The 20,165-nt window shown below is 46.2% G+C and overlaps 1 protein-coding gene across 1 annotated transcript; it reads right to left on the bottom strand.

Annotated features, from left to right (window-relative positions):
• Positions 1-4,407: 4,407 nt before the first annotated feature.
• On the bottom strand, positions 4,408-8,692 carry LOC109379917 (glutamic acid-rich protein-like). The gene is made up of 4 exons (XM_019636923.1): positions 8,614-8,692; positions 7,964-8,066; positions 4,933-5,412; positions 4,408-4,499 (listed from the first exon to the last, which is right to left on the bottom strand). The coding sequence occupies exons 2-3, from the start codon at positions 8,055-8,057 to the stop codon at positions 4,958-4,960; spliced, it is 549 nt and encodes a 182-aa protein (XP_019492468.1). The 5' UTR covers positions 8,058-8,066; positions 8,614-8,692; the 3' UTR covers positions 4,408-4,499; positions 4,933-4,957.
• Between the last annotated feature and the right edge of the window lie 11,473 nt (positions 8,693-20,165).

The following is a 20,165-nucleotide window of genomic DNA, read 5'->3' as shown; positions in this document are numbered from 1 at the left end:
ACGAGCAACTGCTATTTCTTTACTAACTACAGCATTCACCTCTATCTTGTTTCTCTGCTTATAGTTAAAATTAAGGTTCCCAATCATAGAACTGCCACACTTCCCGATAGCATCCGATCCAGAGCAGAGCCAGCTTCCTTAAACCCTCTCCCAAATCACCTAACACATGCCTAAATCTCCTTACACTAGGAACAGGGGTGTTTCTAGTGGTCTATGGCTGGAGACACTAACAGGTATAGCCATTATCCTTATTTTACAAATAAGGAAAGTGAAACTCAGAGTTGAGAAATGTGCCCAGGACTACAAGATAGTGAGTGTCAGAACCTCTATCTATGCTCTCATTGTCTCATGATCCCTGCTCTTTGAGCTCTCTATGTCTCAATTTCCTCACGTGTAGTGAGACTACTAGATTCTGCTCTCCAGAGTTCCCTCCTGCTCACACTTTTCCAGAGGCAGGGGCATGAAAACATTGTCAAAGGGGCTTCACTTGAAAGAGCTGAACCTCCCTTTGACTAAGGGACCCCCTAGATTCTGAACAAGTCATTCCCACAATGCCTTGCAGCTGGGAAGGTCTAATAATTAACTTCAAGAGTGGTGCATCCTGGGAAATACCTCCATGAGCCTAGGACTCCTGTCCACCACCCATCTCCTCCTCCCGGGAGGGTGACTTGGGAATTCTTACCCTTCTGGGCATCCTCCTATTCTTACACTAACTGCTCTCCTTCAACCCAGTCAGGGGACATCCTAGCAGCCTCTGCCTAAATTGTAGAGAGTGAAAAGAGAAATTCCCCCAACTTTAAATCCTGACAATCTGAAAATTGGTGGACGGGACTTAGCAAAAGGTTGCACAAGAACCTAACAGACATTTTGTGGGAGGGGGCACTTCCTTGATTGCATCTCCCAATCTTTGCAGAACTGCCATAGGACAAAGAGGGCAGACTTGGTCAGTGGGTTTCTTGGGAGTAGAGTCAGGACCAACATGGAAGGTGGGGGAGGGGGGGAGGGGGACACTTATTGGGATTGGTCAATGACAAAAAATGGTTCTAAAGATGAGTGCTGCCTGCTGGCACCAGCTGCCCGACATAGTAAGCTCCCTATAGGAGGAAATATAGAAGCTGAGGCTGACTGACCAGCTGCCTTCTATGAAATTGGAAAATTTAATTATTCAGGAGCCTTCCCCAATTTTCTTCCAACACCAGATCACCGCCCCATCCCAACACCCATGCAGCTGTGTCGCTCACCTCTGATGGGTCTGTTTCTTAGAGATGATAAAGGCAGCTGGCTTCACTGCCCTCCTGAGCTGGGACTAGAGGGATGGAGCAGGGTGAGGGTTCTCATGTAAATGAGGTGGTTCCCCCATCTCTGTTAGATAGCTCCCCTTCCTCTGCTCTCCATGAAGGAATAGATCTCCCCAGTTCATCTGAATTTGGGGTTGGGTGGACTTTGAGGAAAAGTTGGGGTCCTCTCATCATGCTCAGCAGCTATTTGGAAACCTATACACTCTAGCATCCTTGTGATGAGGTGGGAAATGGATGGAATTAGAATATTTTTTTCTCCCCTCCACATTTTTGTCATACCCAAAAGTTCATGCCCCGCCACCCCTTCTTTCTACCTGATAGAATCCAACTCACCCTTCAAAACTCAGCTCAGACGTGACCTCTTCAGGGAGGCCGGGCTTTGACCTCTTCAGCTGAGAGCCAGGGTCTCCATCTCCATCCCACAACACACAAGTTGCTGGAATTCTATGCCTCTGCCTCCCACACTGGACGGGGGACTGACTGCGGGTACTGTCCTGGTCTGATGGTCTCCCAAGTGGGGTACACTGAGGTACCGGAAGAAAATATTGAGAAACTTCTGTTTATTTGTTTCTAAGCTACCCTTTATTAAACCTGATATTATCAAACACTTACAACGTACATGATAGTACACCAGTGTGCATATAAATTATAAATAATTATAAAAATGGGAGCTGCAAACTCAAAATCGTTTTACTGATATGGCTGTGAATGATCAAATATATTTGGAGGCTACTGTTTTGGTCATTACTGGTTCCTGATGCCTGTCACAAAACACGTTTTAATACATGAGAGAATGAATGAATGAGTGATGTTGCCTGGGTCTCGTTTATTAAACTGATCGTGTGTTACCTGGGTGACTGTGGGGAAAATACTTCCTTATTAGGCCCCAAGTTCCACACCTGTGAAATAAGGAGCTTGGATTAGACTCTCTGTCACATACCTTCCAATATTAATGTTTCTAAGTGGTATCTGAGTCACTCATTGTCCAGTAAGGGACAGTATAATTTAGTCAATAATAATCCTAGCAAATGCTTAAGTTCCATGAATTACATGGTCTAAGGGCTCAGCATGTATGAATGCACTGATCCTCATAACCACCCCATGTAGGAGGAAGATAGGCACAGAGAGGTTAAATGACTTGTTCAAAGCCACATAAACGGTGTGGCGGTTGTGTGCCCTACCCTTACCCCTGGGAGCTACACGCCCAGTGTTGCTGGTTGACTTCCAGCTGCCAGTACAGCATCCCCTGATTTGCAATTTTGCTTTCCACGGCTTCAGTTAATACTCCCAAATATTAGTAAATGGAAAATTCCAGAAACAAATAATTCCTAAGTTTTAAATTGCACACCGCTCTGAGCAGCTGGCTTCATCTCATCATTGTATCATCTCACATCATCACAAGAAGAGCGGGGGTGAGTACGGTCCAATAAGGTATTTTGAAAGATTGAGATGTAGTCACAATCAGTGGGGGTCCTGGGACATGGGCACAGAGCAAGCCAAAGTCCTCAACCCATGAATGACAGGGAGTTGGTGTGTAAACACCCCCTTACTGCGGGGGGGGGGAATAGTGAGAAAGTGCCCGACCCCACCTCCCCAAGTCCCCTGGGGATTAGCACCAGTGGGCTTGATGACTCCAGTTGGTAGGCTGCCTGTCCTTCCCTTTCTCACCCGCCCCCACCTAACCTAATAAGCTGCTTGCCCTCTGCTCCTTGGGAACCCCAAATTAAGCCCGACCCAGGCTTTGGACCCTTGCAGCTTGGCTGGAGAGTCTGGGTTCTTCTTCCAACCAAAGGACAATGGCTTTGGATCAGTCAGATCGGCCCGGGTTCTACCATTTATATGCTCTTGTGGGTTGACCTGTGTCTCCCCAAAAAAGATACCTTGGAGCCTTAACCCCTATACCTCAAAATGGGACTTTATTTGGCAATAGGGTCTTTATAGGGGTGATGGAGTTAAGATGAAGTCATGAAGCTGGGCCCTAATCCAATATGACTGATGGCCTTATAAAAAGGGGACATTAGGACACAGACAGGGGACATGCAGGTGAAGATTGGACTTATGCTGCCACAAACCAAGGACCTTCCAGGAGGTAGGAGAGGGCCTGGGACAGACCCTTCTTCGGCGCCTCTGGAGGGAGCACGGCCCTGCTGCCTCCAGGACTGTGAGAGAATAAATATCTGTTGTTTACTGTTACAGCAGCCCCAGGACACTAATATGCCAGCAATGTGACATCTCCGTGCTTCCATTACCTCCCTCGCGGATTCTTAGGATGATTCAAGAAATAACACATGTAAAAGCCTAAGCGCAGAGCCCGGTGCACAGAAGGCGCTCACTAAATGGGTGGTTGCTATGTTGTAACTGAAATAGCAAATCCCCTCCTCCCACAAACCACCTCAGGGAAGGGGTTCCTTGGACAAGTGGACAATTAAGCCTCATGCTCCTTCCATTCTCCTTCCAGCGAGAACCACCTGCCCTGACCTTTGACCTGGCTCAAAAGTTAAGAACAAAGGCCTTAATGTGGAAGCCTCACCTGGCATTTTGTGGAGATGGGTGGGGGGAGGGGGCATAAAGAGGTAGATGGCGCTCTAAGGGGTTTGCTTCCTACACCTGGTGGGGCCCAGCCTAAAGGCCGGAAAAGGGGCCGTACCCACTGCTTGGCAGAACAGTGGGAAGCGCCACCGTTTTTTTTTACCGTATGGACAGGACACGGGTTCTTGGTTGCAAACAACAGAAACGAGTTTATTCAACTATAAGGCCAGAGAGTCTGAGGCCTCAGGCAGGAAAAGGTGCAACATGGCTGTGGGGGGAGGGGCTTCTATGGTGAAAACACCCTGTCACCACTAAGTCTCGAAACTGGGAGCCAGAAACTCCACCACCGCCAGCCCCAGAGATCCCAGCGATGGTGGGGTGGCTTCAACCCTCTGGCCCTACAGTCAACCCAGTGGAGAAGGAGCTAAGTGCTAGGGAGAAAGTGATGAGAGAAACAGGCACACAGTTGTTGCTCTCATGTTGCTCACAGTCCACTGGAAAAGACGTCAAAACCAGCAGAGCGTGGGCAGAGGGCAGAGGCTGGGTTTTGTGAGGAAGGGAGGGTTGAGAAGGGAGCAGAGGAGTAGGCTGAACCGCTTCAGAAGGTCACCATGGCCTAGCCCTGCGTGGGGTCTCCTTCAGCATCTCAGGGCAGCTCAGGTTCCAGGGTCCCTGCAACCAGAAAGGGACTTGTAGATTGTCCTCAGTGAAGCCTCTTGCCCGAGGCAGTCCATCCTGACAGATCCTAGACCATCCCAGGAATGAGCAACGACCCGGATGACTGACAAGAAGGGACTGAGTTTGGTGGCAGCTGGGAAGCATTGCAGACCCGTTCTGCAGGGTGGCCGCCTCCGTGTTCCCACCGGAAAAAAAGGAACAGGTGAGAAGGCTCGGATTGTCTCAAGGGGCGCTCCTAGCAGTGACCTTCCGCCAAGCTGGCCATGGCGGATGTGCTTCGTCTGTGGTTTCACAGGACACTGCTGCCATCCCCTCCTCTGAAGGCATCGAGGAAGAGACACCGTGCAGGTGTGAGGGGCGCAGGGCCCCTGACCTCTGCCTCTATCCCTACCCTTCCGGCCCCCTCCCTGCCCTGCCCCCGCCTTACCCTCCGTCTAAGGCTCGTCCTCATGCTAGTCCTGGGGCTCCTCCTCGTCCTCCTCGTCCTCCTCGTCCTCCTCATCGTCCTCGTCCTCACCATCGTCCTCGTCCTCACCATCATCCTCACCGTCGTCCTCGATGTCATAGTCGTCATCCTCAGGCTTCTCGGCCTCGTATCCGTCCTGGTCCTCAGGCTCCAGGCTCTGGCACACGGGCACCTGGATCAGGTCCGCCTCCTCAGTCTTGTCCCCAGGCTCGTCCTTGAGTTCAGGCTGAGCCTGGAGCTTGTCCTCGGTCTCGAAGGCTGGTTTTCTCCCACTGCAGACTCGGGTGCACTCATCCTTGGTCAGGAAGTTGTTGAGCTTGGCTCTGCCGCCGCCAAACGCGAAGGCCTCGCAGACCCCGGACCTGGTGTTGAAGAAGAACCTGGGAAACACCGCCTTCCCGGGACCCTTGTAGGGCGGCTCCAGGCAGAACACGGGACGGCCTGCAGGGAGGCGACAGGGCTCGGGTCAGCGCTGAGGACCGTTGTCACAGGAGGACGGCCTACACAGGGAACAACCCACATGGCTCCAGATGGAGGAGGGTCGGGGGTGGCAAAGGAGACGGGGGAAACCTTCATTTGATGGCCTGCTTTTCTGGGGCATTATTAATTTTGTTACGCGTGACAATGACATGGTGGTAATGTAAATAATTATATGTCCTTAATGAGTATGTATGGATTCATTGGCATAATGACTGAGATTAGCTTCAAAAAGCTCCAGAAAATAAAAGCATACATAAACAATATCCTCCATCTGTCAATAGTTGTTGCAGCTGCACAGTGGCTACATCGGGTGTTATTATACTAATCCCTGTGCTTTGTGCATGTTTCAAAGTTTCCCCTCTTAAAAAAAAAAGTTTTAAAGTATCATGCTGTCATGGAGAAAGGCATGGAAGGAAACATACCAGCATGTTAACTTGGGTTACCCCGGGGGATGGGAATAATGTAATATTGGGTGTGTGTGATATTGTCACTTATAATAAGAAATATACATTTGGTGTGTGGGTCCCATTCCTGCCTGGCACCGAGCTCACTCAGGGGTGAGATCAAGGTGTCTTTTGTTAGGTTATTGAGGTAACTTTTGGAAAGCCCCTAGGTAACCTAAGGAGAGGGGTTGGTTGCCAGGGGAACCAACCAGCATATTGACAGGGTTGGAAATTTCGGCCCCCTACCCCTCCTCCTGGGAGGGAGGGGCTGGAGATTGGTCCCATAGCCAATGGCCAATGATTTAAAACAATCATGTCCATATGATGGAACCTCCAGAAAACCCAAAAGGACGGGGTTCAGAGAGCTTCTGGGCCGGTGAACACATGGAGGTCCTGGGAGAGCGGTGCCTGGACACAGCAGGGAAGCCCCGTGCCCTTTCCCCATCCCTTGCCCTCTGCATCTCTTCCATCTGGCTGTTCCTGATTTACATCCTTTTATTTACATCCTTTTAAACCTGGAATCTAGTAAGTAAAATATTTCTCTGAGCCTCTCTAGCAGGGGGTAGTGGGAACCTACGATCTATAGCCAGTGGGGCAGAAGCATAGATGACAATCTGGACTGGATGGGCATAAGTTGTCAAAACAGAACATGTCTTGATGCTTATTTAAGATAGGAGCTTAATAAGTCTCTGAATTATTCAATGGGTTTGTTCAGCCACAGACTTCTTAAGCCCTTCAATAAACCATCAAGCAAACGGAGAAAAAAAAAAACTAAACCCTGTGAAACACAGGCTGAAAATGTCACATAACTGTCCAGAGCGCAGAGGGCAAGCTCTCACTTATGAGATGACCTTTGCATCACTTTGGAAGTTTCTTGCTTGCACATAAGAAATCACAATTCTCTCCTTTACAAAACCACCTGACCTCTGCAGCAAATTCTTAAAACCCAGATAACTGGTAAGGGTTTCTGGGGGCACAGCCCCACACTCACTCCCCTATCCCTTAGCTCCACCCCAGCCAACAAAACACAGGGATGAGCGAGTCTGGGTTTTTCTCCCAACACCAACATGTTATGTCTCTACCAGCATCAGCCAACTCCCCAACACCAATTGGGCTTCCTGCAGTCAGTTCACGTCTGATGCTAATCCCTGGAGCTAGCAACAGACCTCACAGGTTAAGGGCTCAGTCCACAAGACTGCCCCCCGCTCCTGATGCCAGTCACAAGTTCATGGGGTGACCCATTCTCCTGACCAATCTGGGGTCCCATGACCCCACTCCACCCCCCAGGTCCAATAATTCACTAGGACAACTCACAGAGCTCAGAGAAGCACGTTACTCACTGTTACCAGTTGATAACAAAGAATAAAACTCAGGAACATCAAAATGGAGGAGATACGTAGGGCAAGGTGGAGTGAGGGTGGCTGGGGGTGGCTCTCTCGCTGGGTGTGGCACCCTCATGGCACCTGGAAGCTCTCCAAACCCGAGATATTTGGGGGTCTTGTTAAGGTTTCATTATGTAGTAGGGATAATTGATGAAATCCTTGGCCGCTGTCAATTGAACTCAATCTTGGTACCCTTCTCCCTCTCCGGAGGAGAGGGGGGTTGAAAGTTCTAACCTCGTCACCTAGTAGGTTTTCTCAGGCCCCTTCTGAAGTTATCTAGGGCCATGGCCTTGAATCATCTCATTACCATACGAAAGACAGTAAATGCCAAGACTTCTAAGAGGCCCAGGCCAGGAACCTAGACAGATCAAATATATATCTATTTATTATACTCCAGTGAGGTTCAGGGAGGAGGCAGGGCCCAGGAATACAGAGCATCTCAGAGATGAGGACAGAACCTGCTAGAGCTGTCCGATGAGGGTTAGGCAGGATATTTTTTAAGAGGACAACACAATGAGTTACTTTTTAGAGTCAAGAAATGTCCCCGGAGTTAAAACTTCCCAATTTACCATGAGAAATCTAGAGAGAGCAGATTGGCCTCATCCACCCACACCCCTGCTCCCCCAGCCCCTTCTCCAGATTCATTTTCTGCCCCAGTCCACAGAGGAGCGGTGAACTGGGACTTACGCTGGGAAGGGGAAATGGTGTCACTCCGCTGGGCGCCGGCCACCAGGATGTTCAAGAGGACGAGAAGGGCTGCGGAGAGGCAGAGCCGGTCCATCTTCTGAGCCTGGAGGGAGAGAGCTCCTGAGGCCCCGAGACTGACAGGGCTTTTAACATCCCAGATGAGGGGTGGGAACAGGTGCGGTAGTGGGGAATGAGGAAGGGGAGGAGCCTGGGTCGGACCTGTTCACACCCTAATCTCCCCACCTCCCCAAGCTTCCTACTTCTGCCTGCAGGGGACCAAAAATGCTCAGCAATAGTGCTTCTCAAACGTTAACATGCCTGAAATCATCCGGGGACTATAGGGGACTATACTGAAATGCAAATTCTGATTCAGCAGGTCTGGGGTGGGGCCTGAGAAGCTGCATTTCTAACAGGTGCATCCCCAGCCCCTCCCCTTGCCTTTAAAATGGTCCACAGAATCACCCTTTGAGTAGCAAGCCCAGAGGAAACCTCAGTGTGAGAGAAGGGAGAGCAGGCAAAGAGAAAAGCTGCTTTCCCCACACACCTTGGGAAAGAGGCAGAGGAGAAAAGATCAGGAAGAGGGGAGTCCCAGAGAACCCCCAAAATTCTCTCCCACTAATTTGCCCACTTGCCCGAACCTGCACCTTTACCTTACTTCTTTGAAATGGTCACACTGTCTACCATGTGACCAGTATAAGGTGCTTGACTTCTTCTGCAAAAATGAATCAGTCCCTTCCCATCCCACCTCCCTCAGGGGATTAAGCAACTGAGCGGATTTCCTGCGCTTGCACCACACCACACGGCGTGCATAGCTCAGTGAGGCTCAGCATTACAAGGCCACTCACCCACGGTCTGGATATGATTAAATTGCCAGGACCCACTAACAAGTGGCAAGTACCTTTAGGAGCAGAAATACCTTAATTCCTATCTTATGCTTGAGGAACAAAGTGAAGAAATAAAATGGAGTCACTGTAGCCAAGGTGATAAATTACTAAAACCAAGTAGGATGCAGCCTGAGGACATGATTCTTTTCTTGTTTTAAGTCATCTGGGAACTTAAACCATTGAAATTTCCAGTCCTGCGTCAATGCCTGAACAACCCTGCAGATAACCCGCTAAGGAAAGAATGTTCACATATCCAGACTGCATCACATCCATTATCCAAATGGTCTGACATTCATCATCCAGATCACCATTCATCTAGAGGATTACCATCTCAGACCAACCCAGAGGCTAATAACACAGGGCTGATTCTTCTCAAGAATCTTCTCAAGAATGTACTTTTTGCTATAAGAATTCTTAGCTTTTCTTTCTTCTTCAGAACCCTCCGGGTATTCCCTAGTCATATTTTCAGTTTCCAAGCCATGAATACCCTTGAATAAATCTATAATTTACCCAGCAAAGCCTCCAGACTCTGTCTGAGTTCGTTTGACATAGTGGAGACAAACTCATCCAGGAGTGTAGGACACCACAGTGGTTAAGATTGCATGTTTCTCCATCAGGGCGACTTGGGTTTAGGCAAATTTCTCAGTATTTCTGGACTTTGGTGCCCTCATCTGTAAAACAGGCTTGTTTATAAAATCAGCCTCTATTTCTTAGGTTTCTTGTTGTGAGGGTATACGAGACTAGTGAATAGAGAATGCACAGTCCTGTGTCCCTGGGTTGGAAGTGCTCAGTAATTCAGGGTTGCTATTATGATCCTCATAATCACACCTATGGGGGAGAAAGAAATTTTCCTCTACAATTCTAGGGCTTTTGGGCTGATCTAATAATTAAATCTACAGGAGGCAGATTAACAAAAGAAAGTAACCAGATCTGATTACATACGTACATATGGGAGCTCCACATACATGAGAAAGTCAGAGCCCCCACATACATGAGAGTTTTAGAGACAGAAATGTCTAAGGTATATATGGCATCTCGAGCCAAGGAATGAGATAAGATGCCTTGGAGCTTCAGAGGGAAAGGGGGTCATTCGCAGATTGATAAGACAACCAGATGTTCAGTAATTAGATGTTTGCCCTGCTGTACATAGGTCATAAATAGTCATATCTGATGGTAACTCTTGTTATCTTATTTGGAAAGACCTCAAATTTAAATTCTTTAACGGAGAGCTAAAAGGTTCTCTGGAGCCTACAGGGTCTCCATTGCCATCAGCTATAAATAATCCACATACCAAAGCAGCACGCCTTGGAAAGGCTTGTCCTGAACCCTGAGTCCCATCTTTGAAACTTCCCGAGAAGTTTCCACTTCTAGAGGTTGGGTTGATAGATTGACTTTACAGATATTGTTCACCCATCTTAGAGCCTTTGGATTTAGCACAGATTGCTCCCATGTTACAAGGATAGCAGGATGGCAAAATCTGGCACTGAGGGGCCATTTTTGCAGAAGCAGAATGGACTTCATCCACATGTGCCACAGTCTTTATAGATTTTGTGTGGCTGCCTTTGCATGAAAGTCAACTGAGCCATTTCTCTGACCCTCAGGTTCAGTTCTTTTCGTGTGAGCCTCCATTTTGACAACAGACGACATTTTATGCTAGGAGATACCAGACTGTATAGGTATATGGTAGAAGTGTTCCAGAAACTGTGCGAAAAACAGTATTTTTGCACAGTTTCTGGAACATTTCTATCATATACCTATACAGACACAACATAAAGAAAGCTACTGGATGCTGACTAAATAGGACCAAGGATTATCATGAAACAATACTTAATTACCTCTCTGACCGAAGTAGCAATAAAAGATTTCAAAGACAAATACAGAAGGTGAGCTCTTACTATTGAGAACATTCTATGTCCTTAAGTAATCAAAGACCCAATTAAGATGACATAAACACAGAAGCTTTGCTTTCTTGGCAGATTACTCAAAAAGGAAAACATTTTACAATGTCTTATTAGTACAGCAGGTGAACAGCCCAAGAAAACTGTGTCCTTTTAGCAGATGAAAAGAAATTAAGTTTTAGCGTTACAATGTACATCATTGATATTAAAGCTTAATTTTTAAAACCCTCATAAATTAATTCAATCTTATCAGCCTGATCACACATAAAATTCCTTTTTCAGGTTTCCTTTTCATAAACCTTATACAGCTTTCTGTTTCCATTTTAGTTCATCTCTTGTTCTCTTACCCATTCAGAAAAAAAACCCCAAAAAAACTTTTATGTTAGTACAGAATTACCTTCTTTTATTACCCACAAAAATGTATCTCCATACCTTAGTCCTTCTATTACCAAAAACATATATAATTTTCCTTCCATATTAGTTAGAATTCTTAATCCTTAGAAACCTTACATTTCTAGTGAAAATTAGGAAGCTAGCAATTGTGAACCATCTGTTACACCAGTATTCTTTAGATTGACAAGTTTATAAATACATTCTATAATTTCTAGAAATACATGCTTTTTCATACTGTAGTCTTTCATTGTGACACATGTTTATCAACAGACCCAAATTTATCTTTTAGTTTCTCTGTAATAAGCCAAAAGTTGATAGACCTATGTTCAGTAATTAATGTTTCATTCTTTTATCTTATTTGGAAATGATCTGGCTATTCAGTAATTTCCATCATTTAATTTAACTTTGCAAAATTCTAAGGTTTCAAGTCACCAAAAGATTTTGGGAAACCATTTTTAAGTACATATATCATAATGCATCATTATTGTTAACAGTTTTATCTCAAAACCTCTTATTCTACTGATACCTCTTTAATTCACTTGCTCTTAACAATGATGTTTGGATTACTAATGAAATTTTCATTATATTGAGTTATTTTTCTTGCTGACAAATTTTTGCAAATGAAATGACATGAACTTATTTCAGTAAACCTAGACAAAATAAAAATATTATATTTAATGGTGATAACGCTAAACATTTGTCTATTTTAATTAAACAAACATGTTTAATTAGTAGATCACATGAACCTGAAAGGCATTAGGGATAGTTTCCATTATATTATTCAGAACTTTTTTATGTAAGGGCTTTTTTGTTTAAGCCAATTAAATAGAAATATTTGACAAATGAGAAATACCATCCAGAGGTAGAAAATACGACACAACACACATGAACATAGACGGATGCAAACAGAGACCTTCTAGCCTTTGTTTTAAAATTACTGCCATGAGATGGGCATGATAATGTAAAATTAACTAGTCATTAGAGTACAGTTGGAATAGGTTAAGTTTATCCACTTAGATGGTTAAGGCTTTTTCTGATTAATATTTGTGGAGAAGACAATCTTATAGAAGCTGTGGGCTAGATCTTAGGCAAGGGTCCTTCTATACACGTTTGCATTTTTTTTTTAATTCCTTTCCTTTTCTTTTTTCTTCAGTCTTAGGAATTAAAGATGGTGAAGATAAATGTGCTTTGAACTGCTTCTGGAGTTGCATTTCTGGTTTCACAAATATTTGTAAGGTAAAGACAATTGCTCTCAATCCCCCCCACACACACCTCAAAGAATTGGGTTGTAATTTAAGTGACAACATAGATTGATCTACTCGTCCAAGTACATCATTGTTAATTTGCTTCTTTCCCTCTGGGTACAGTTTTGTTTTAGTTTAGGGGAGAAGACCTAAAAAAAAAAAATATTCCTGGAGGAAACCATCAGCAAAATGAAAAGACATCCCAGTGAGTGGGAGAAAATATTCACCGGTGAGACATCTGATAAAGGGTTAATATCCAAAATTTATAAAGAACTCATACAAATCAATACCAAAAAAATAATCTAATTAAAAAATGGGCAGAGGACCTGAATAAGACATTTCTCCAAAGAGGACACACAGATGGCCAACGGACATATGAAAAGATGCTCAACATCACTAATCAGCCCTTCTGCCCTATTGGTGGGACTGCAAATTGGTGCAGCCACTGTGGAAAACAGTTTGGAGGTTCCTCAAAAAATTAAAAATAGAACTACTTTATGATCCAGCAATTTCGCCCCTGGGTATTTATCTAAAGAAATTCAAAACACTAATTCAAAAAGACACATGCACCTCTATGTTCACTGCAGTGCTATTTACAACAGCAAAAATAAGGCCGCAACCTAAGTGTTTATCAATAGATGATTGGATAAAGATGCTGTGGTACATATGTACAATGGCCATAAAAAATTTAAACAATGAAAACTTACCATTTGCAACAATATGGATAGACCTAGAAGGTATTACGTTAAGTGAAGTAAGTCAGAGACAGACAAATACCATATGATCTCACTTATATGTGGAATCTAAAATACAAAATGAACAAGCAAAACAGAAAAAGACTCATAGATACAGAGAACAAATTGATGGTTGTCAGAAGAAAGGTGGTTGGGGACCTGGGTGAAAAAGGTAAAGGGATTAAGAAGTACAAATTGAGAGCCGGCCGACTGGCTCAGTTGGTTAAGAGCTCGCTCAAGAGTGCGAGCTCTGAGCAACAGCGATTCGAGTCCCGGCCTGAGCTGAGCTGCCGCTGAGCTGCCAACAGATGGCAGGATGGATGGCTCAGCTTAAAAAAAACAAAAAAAGTACAAATTGGTAGTTATAAAATAGTCACAGGGATGTAAAGTACAATACAGAGAATATAGTCAATAATATTATAAAAACTATGCATAGTGCCAGGTGGTTACTAGACTTACTGGGGGGATCACTTCATAACGAATATAAATGTCTAACCAGGGCCGGCCGAGTGGCGCGGTGGTTAAGAGCTGGCTTGGGATGCCAGAGGGCCCCGATTCGGATCCCACATATGAGGGTCAGTGACACTGCCCTCCACAGCTAAGATGCTGAACAACAGCTCAACCTGGAGCTGGGCTGCCATGAGTCGCCGGCGACGGCGTAGGCTGCAGCCCCTGTGGCAGTGGGTTGCCATGGGCTACCGTATGTAGCCAGCAGCCAACATGAGTGGCCAGCAGCCGCAGTGAGCGGCCGTCCAGAAACCGGTGACTGATCTGCCTCACCCGGGAAGAGCGCAATGATGGTGCCAACTTGGGCCAGTGAAGCAACGTCCTCCACAACTAGACTGAAGAACAAAACGACAGCAACTTGTCTGTTCCCCTTCCCCCAATTCCCCAGCACTGTTCCCATCCCCCCAATTCCCCAATAAAAATCTTTAAAAAAATAAAAAATAAAAAAATAAATGTCTAACCACTGTGCTGTACACCTGAAACTAACATGAAATAATATTGACTGTCAACTATAATTGAAAAATTAAAAAATAAAAATAAGTACATAAAATTCTGGTTCTAGAAAAATCAATAAAAATAAAAACTTCCTATCAAAAAAAGATAATAACCAAGTGATTCATGAAAAGGTCAGTTACTTTATTTGCTGATTACCCATAAATATTAAAGATTCTTTAATATAAATACCTTTTTCCTAGTTATAAAATGACACTTGTTCATAGTTATTCAAATGATACTAATGTGAATTTTTAAAAACTAAAAATAACTTGAAATTCCACCACCCAGAGATAACTACTCTAAACGGATTAATGAACAACGTTCAAGCCATCATTCTATAGGTTTATACTCATATTTTACATCAACAGGACCATACTAGATCTCCCATTTTGTGATTCGATTTTTTTATTCAACAAAATTTATGCACCACTCTCCATGCTGACGTATGTAGATCCACACTGTGCTTTTTAATGACTGCATAGTAGCCCATTAATCCCCTGTTGGTAAACAGTTCCATTTTTTCCAAATTATAATTTTTTGCAATTATAAACAAAGCTACAACAAACATCTTGATGTCGAGTTATGAAAGGTTGCAGGGTGCAGAGCCTGGGATTTGAAATTGAATCTGAGTTTAAACCTCAGGCCTGAGCTTGTAGGTTTTATGATTTTGGGGAAATTACCATACCTCTGAGCCTCAGTTTCTTCATTTGTGAAGTGGAGACAGTAAGAGCCTTTCCATAAGGTTGGTTAAATAATGCAGGGTACAACTAAGACCCAGCATGGTGCTTGGGGTAGAAAAGGTGCTCAGAAAAAGATACTTATCAGTTCATGAGAAGGACACATAAGTGACAATCCTTTCCTTCCTTACCCCTGCAGCCAATCTCAAGCAAGAGGCTCCCAAGAGTTGTCCCACACTCTCCCTGCCCGGGGCAGCCCCCCGCAGCCCGCCCCCTGCAAAGGCTATTTCTGCTGATACCTCTACAACTCTACATCCAATGAGCGTGAGCACTTTCCCTATGGTGGTTGCTAGGGTAATGCCAATGAGTTTGAGACCACAGAGACCTGTTTGAGCATCTGCAAACCACCTGGTGAGTCCTCTTACAGAAAAAGGAAGAGTAATGGAGGTGACAGGATGATGGATGTGTGAGGGAGAGAGTATTGGTGAGGAAGGTGGTAGTAATGGAGGTGATGATGTTATGATGGGAGTTGGTGATGACGGGAATAATGGAAATAAGACATGTCAGCATGGGGTGGTAGTGATGGTGATAGGGTGCAGATAACAAGGCTGTGGTTGATACTGGAATGGATCGTAAAGGTGAAAGTCATACTGGTTATCATAGTAACACCTTTTTAAGTATGTGCTGGTGCGACACAGGTGAAGATGGCAATGGAGACGATCATGTTGACAGGTCACGCTGACAGAGGAGATGAACGTCACTGTGGCCGTGGCCATGGTGGGAGGTGATAGATAAGCGATCTCCAGGATGGTCAATGTTGACAGGGTTGGGTAAGGGGTCCGCGTTGGTGGCTGTGGCACTAGGCCGCCGATAGGCCAGCCAGGGGGGAGGTGACTGTCATTCCTTTACAGAGGCTAAGGTAAAGAGCAACTAAAGGTGATGCCTGCACATTCCTAGGTCTTGGCTGAAAGCTGGCTCTGCCCGCACTCCTGCATTGGAGCCCTATTCTGAGCCCATCCTGGAATCCACTGGGAATGGGTCGTCACAGGCTTGATGTGGCCCAAAGACTTCCTCCAAGGACCCTGGGCCTGTCCTAATAAATGGCTCAGCCTCTTCAGCTCTCACGGGTGACCAATCCTGGGTCACCCCCACCCGTACATCTATTGGGCCCTCATTGTCCTGTGCCCCCAGAATAAAGATGAGGACACAGGACACAAGGTCCCCTATCACCAGGGGGTCCTCATGGAAGCCAGGCTGAATGGAAATGTGGGGACCTGGCATGTCTGTCTCCAGCGCCTGCCAGCTGCTTTCCTGCCCAGGGCACCCATGGAGCTGGGAGGAGTGTGGGGAGGGGTAGAAATTCAGGGAATCTTGGTCAATCAGGGTGTGACTCGCCTCCCTACCCGGAGGAATCCTGGAAAAACAGGTTTTACGTTTTTGTGTGTGGTAAAATATATACCACATAACATTTATCTTTTTAAATACTTTTAAGTGCACGGCTTACTGGCTTTGGGTACACTCACACTGTTGTGCTACCGTCACCACAATCCATTTCCAGACCTTTGCCATCTTCCCAAACTGAAACTTTCTACCCATTAAAACTAACTCCCCATTCCTGCCTCCCCTAGTTCCTGGCAACCCCTATTATTCCACTTCCTGTCTCCATGAGTCTGACCACTCTAGGTACCTGTTATAAGTGGAATCGTACAGTGTTTGTCCTTCTAGTCTGGCTTATTTCATTTAGCATCATGTCTCCATGTTGTAGCATGTGTCAGCATTTCCTTTCTTTTTAAGACTGAATAATACTCCACTGTTACATAATTTTTTGAATGCCAGATGGGGTCTGCCCTGACCACCGCACCCACCTCCCCCCGATTACCCTCTCCTCTTGTCCTCCATCTGATCCATGAGAGGGAGACTGGTGCGCAAGAGGAAACAGCAACGCTAGAAGCCAGAGCCTCGGATTCCCAGTTGAGACCCATCCTCGGTGGTGTCACTGGTGTCGCACTTGTGTGCTTCCCACCCCCACACCCCTCAGATGTCCTGACATCTCTAGGTGGCCAGGAGCCAACCTCGATCACGCAAAATCACATCAGGAAGAACCGGCTCAGCAGCCCAAAGCTGCCCTGGGCTCAAGGTGGGAATGAATGCTAGAGGGAGAGATGGAAAGGTCAAGTTTTTCCCTGTATTTCTCCACTCCCTTTCCTGTTCTGAACTGTTACTCAGAGATTTGAGCTCTGGAAGATTAAGTGAGGATAGCTTTTGACTGGTATTTAAAATAGCTTCTAGTCTCTGGAGCTTATACAGATTTTAAAATATGACTACTAAAAGTATTTAAAGTAGAAACAACATACACACAAAGTGTTTAATCAGTAGCTCACGTCAATTCAAGAGATGGGACGAGAAGAACTAAGCACCTGCCATGTGTCAGGTCATAACTAGCCATCCTCCTCTTCTCTCCCGGGAAAATGAGTCAACCCTGCCCTTGGGGTGGGGTTGGATCACAGCATTTATTCCAATGTGTTTCAGGTCTGTGTTTATCTGTCTCTGCTTCTAGGCTGTGAGTAGGGCAGAGACCATGTCAGATGTGTATTTTGCAAAGGACTTGACATATTTTAAGCACTTACCAGCAAGCACTGAGTGTAGGTAGGGAATTGATCCTTGAATGCACGCAGTCATCGACTCCACTCCACATTCAATCCAGACATCAGTCCTGGGGGTGGGCCTACCTCCAACATTTATCCCAAACTCCATCAACCTCTCACCACCTCTCCTGCCACCACCCAGTCCCTCTTCTTGAGGACTCCATCGCCTCCTTATTGGCCCCCAGTATCCATTCTTTCCTCCTACAGTCTCGTCTCCCCACAGCAATCAGGGTGCTCTTTTAAACACCAAATCAATTACTATCAAGGTACTAATTTTCATGTGGGACAGTAGTGTCATGGGTGCTCACTGCATTGAAATACATGCATACATGTGGAAATAATACCTAAAAAGGGCGATGCACGGACCAATGCTGAAAGGATCACGAAGCAAGAGTTATTAATCCAAGGCCCCAAAAGTACATAAACAAATAAGCGTTAAGTCGGAGCTTGTTGCTCCGGAGTTCCCATCACATGTAGAATAAACCCAGCGTCCTTGCCTACAGGGCCTGCTTTCGTCAGGCCCCTGCATCCCGCCTCGGCGACCGCTACAGACTGTCTTGTTTTGCAAACGCACAGCATGCCCCTGCTGCATGCAGGCTTTGCACTTGCTGTTCCCTCTGACCAGTCTGCCCTTCCCTTGGATTTCATGCGATTTTCTCCTTCACTTTATTCAGGTCCCTGCTCATTCAGCACCTCCTCAGAAGTCTTGATCCTCCTCCTCACGTTCACTCTGCTTGACTTTTCTTCAAGGAACATGATACTGTATGTTTATTGCTGTATCTAAGCTTTTATTATCTGTCTCCCCTGCAACACTCTGAGTACCAGGAGGGTCGGGATCTCCTTTCTAGTTCACTGCTGTGTCCCTGGTGCCTAGAATAGTGCTCAGCACACGACAGGTACTAAATATTTGCTGAATGAGTGGGTGGGTGGATGGATGGATGGATGGATGGATGATACATAGAAATGATGGCAAGATGGGTCAGAGGGTGCGTGAATGAATAAGTGAACAAATAAAGGAATGAATGAATGAATGACTATGCAAGCTCACATGAAGCAATGCTCACTGTAGGACTGAGAATGGTCAGAAAAGGCTTCATGGAAGATGTAGCTTAGGGACAAAACCAGGGAGGCATTAAAGAAAAGCGCAGAAGCAGAGGCAGGGAAGCTGGGAATGCAAGGCTGATGGACTTGGCCTCTTTCTCCCTTCTCCCAGCACTGCTTGCTCAGGGCAGGCTCCGCCTCCCAACCCAGGTCTCAGTGCATTACCAACCAACCCTGCCCCACTGCAGGTAGAGAAAGCTGAAGCCAGTCTGCCTTCCCAGATCCTGGTTACCAGGGGTGTGAAAGGGTAGGGTTCTGGGTGCCCTGTTGCTCCCCCCTGAGCCTTCTAAGAGCAGTTGCCAGGTGGGCCTCAAAGCACCCAGGGCACAGCTGCTGCCAAACATGCCTGACCCTCCAGCCAGCTCTCTCCAGAGAGGACGGGCCCACTGGGAGTGTCGGGGTACACAGGCAGTGACAGTGTTGGTGGGTTCTGTCCAGCAAATGGAACAGCAGTTGGTTACAAGAAGCTGTCCCAGGGATTGAGGGAAGACACCAAAGGAGACTCAAGTTCTTCTCAGTCCACTTCCACTGCTCTTTTCGCCAGGAAGCCCTCAGAGGACAGGAGCTCCCCTCGGTCCCCTCAGTGCTATCCCCAGACCGGCCAGACAGCCCCAGTCATGGGAGGGGAGAGCCTACGTCACAATTACCGTAACTGCGGGCCTGATGACCCAGCCTTTAGCACCTCCGGCCCTTTCCCCAGATGCCAATGCCTTGTGCCAACCCTCCTGGAGAAGGCCATGGCCGAGTGTACACTTGGAGAATTCCCTAATGAGCATAAATGTAAATGCCCAGGCCTCGGGTGCAGGGACAAAGGAAGATCGTCCCGGAGCTGGCACAGCAAGTATTTCAAGGCTCAGCACACAGGCGTTTGGGTGTCCTGGCTTGCTCAGCAGCACAATTACTGCCTGGATATTCACACATTCATTCAGCAATTACAGGAACGTAAACTACATGCCCAGCACTGTTCCAGACACTGCAGCTACCAGACAAAACTCTTGGCCCTTATACAGCTTAATAATTAATGAACAAGACACATAGTATGTCAGATGGTGGTAAGAGTGTAGAGCAAGTCAACAGGAAGGGAGGGAGCTTGTCGCTGGGGGAGTGATTTCACATCCGTGGCCCGGAAGACCTCACTGGCAACTCCATAGCGGAGGTGGTGAAAAGGGGTTGGGTTCTGGATGGACTCTGAAGGTAAAGCAAACAGACTTGTTGACGGGGGTATACTCAGGATGTAAGAGAGACTCAAAGGTAACCCACTCCAAGGTCTTCGGCCTGGGCAACTGGAAAGGTGAGAGCTGCCATGGACAGAGATGAGCAGACCACAGATGACCATGTCTGGGGTGAGGGTGGAGACTATCGGAAGCTCGGTTTTGGAGATATTAAGTCTGAGATGCCTTTAGACAGGCAAGTCTAGATGGCAAGCAGGCAGTAGTTGGGTCAATGAATCTGGAATTCACGGGGGAGGTCTAGACTAGAGATGTGGGGTGCTGTCACCGCACAGATTAATTATGACTTGGTAGTGGAGGTCATTTCTAGGGACTGACTTGGCAGGGTATATAAGGCAGCCAGGCCACAACTTCATGTTTTTCTGACTTGGCAGACATGCTGTCTCATGCAGGCT

Source organism: Hipposideros armiger, unplaced genomic scaffold (genome assembly GCF_001890085.2).
Source record: "Hipposideros armiger isolate ML-2016 unplaced genomic scaffold, ASM189008v1 scaffold_31, whole genome shotgun sequence".
NCBI classification, from domain to species: domain Eukaryota; kingdom Metazoa; phylum Chordata; class Mammalia; order Chiroptera; family Hipposideridae; genus Hipposideros; species Hipposideros armiger.
Note: the sequence above shows the minus strand (reverse complement) of the source record. Positions and strands in the feature narration are given on the sequence as shown.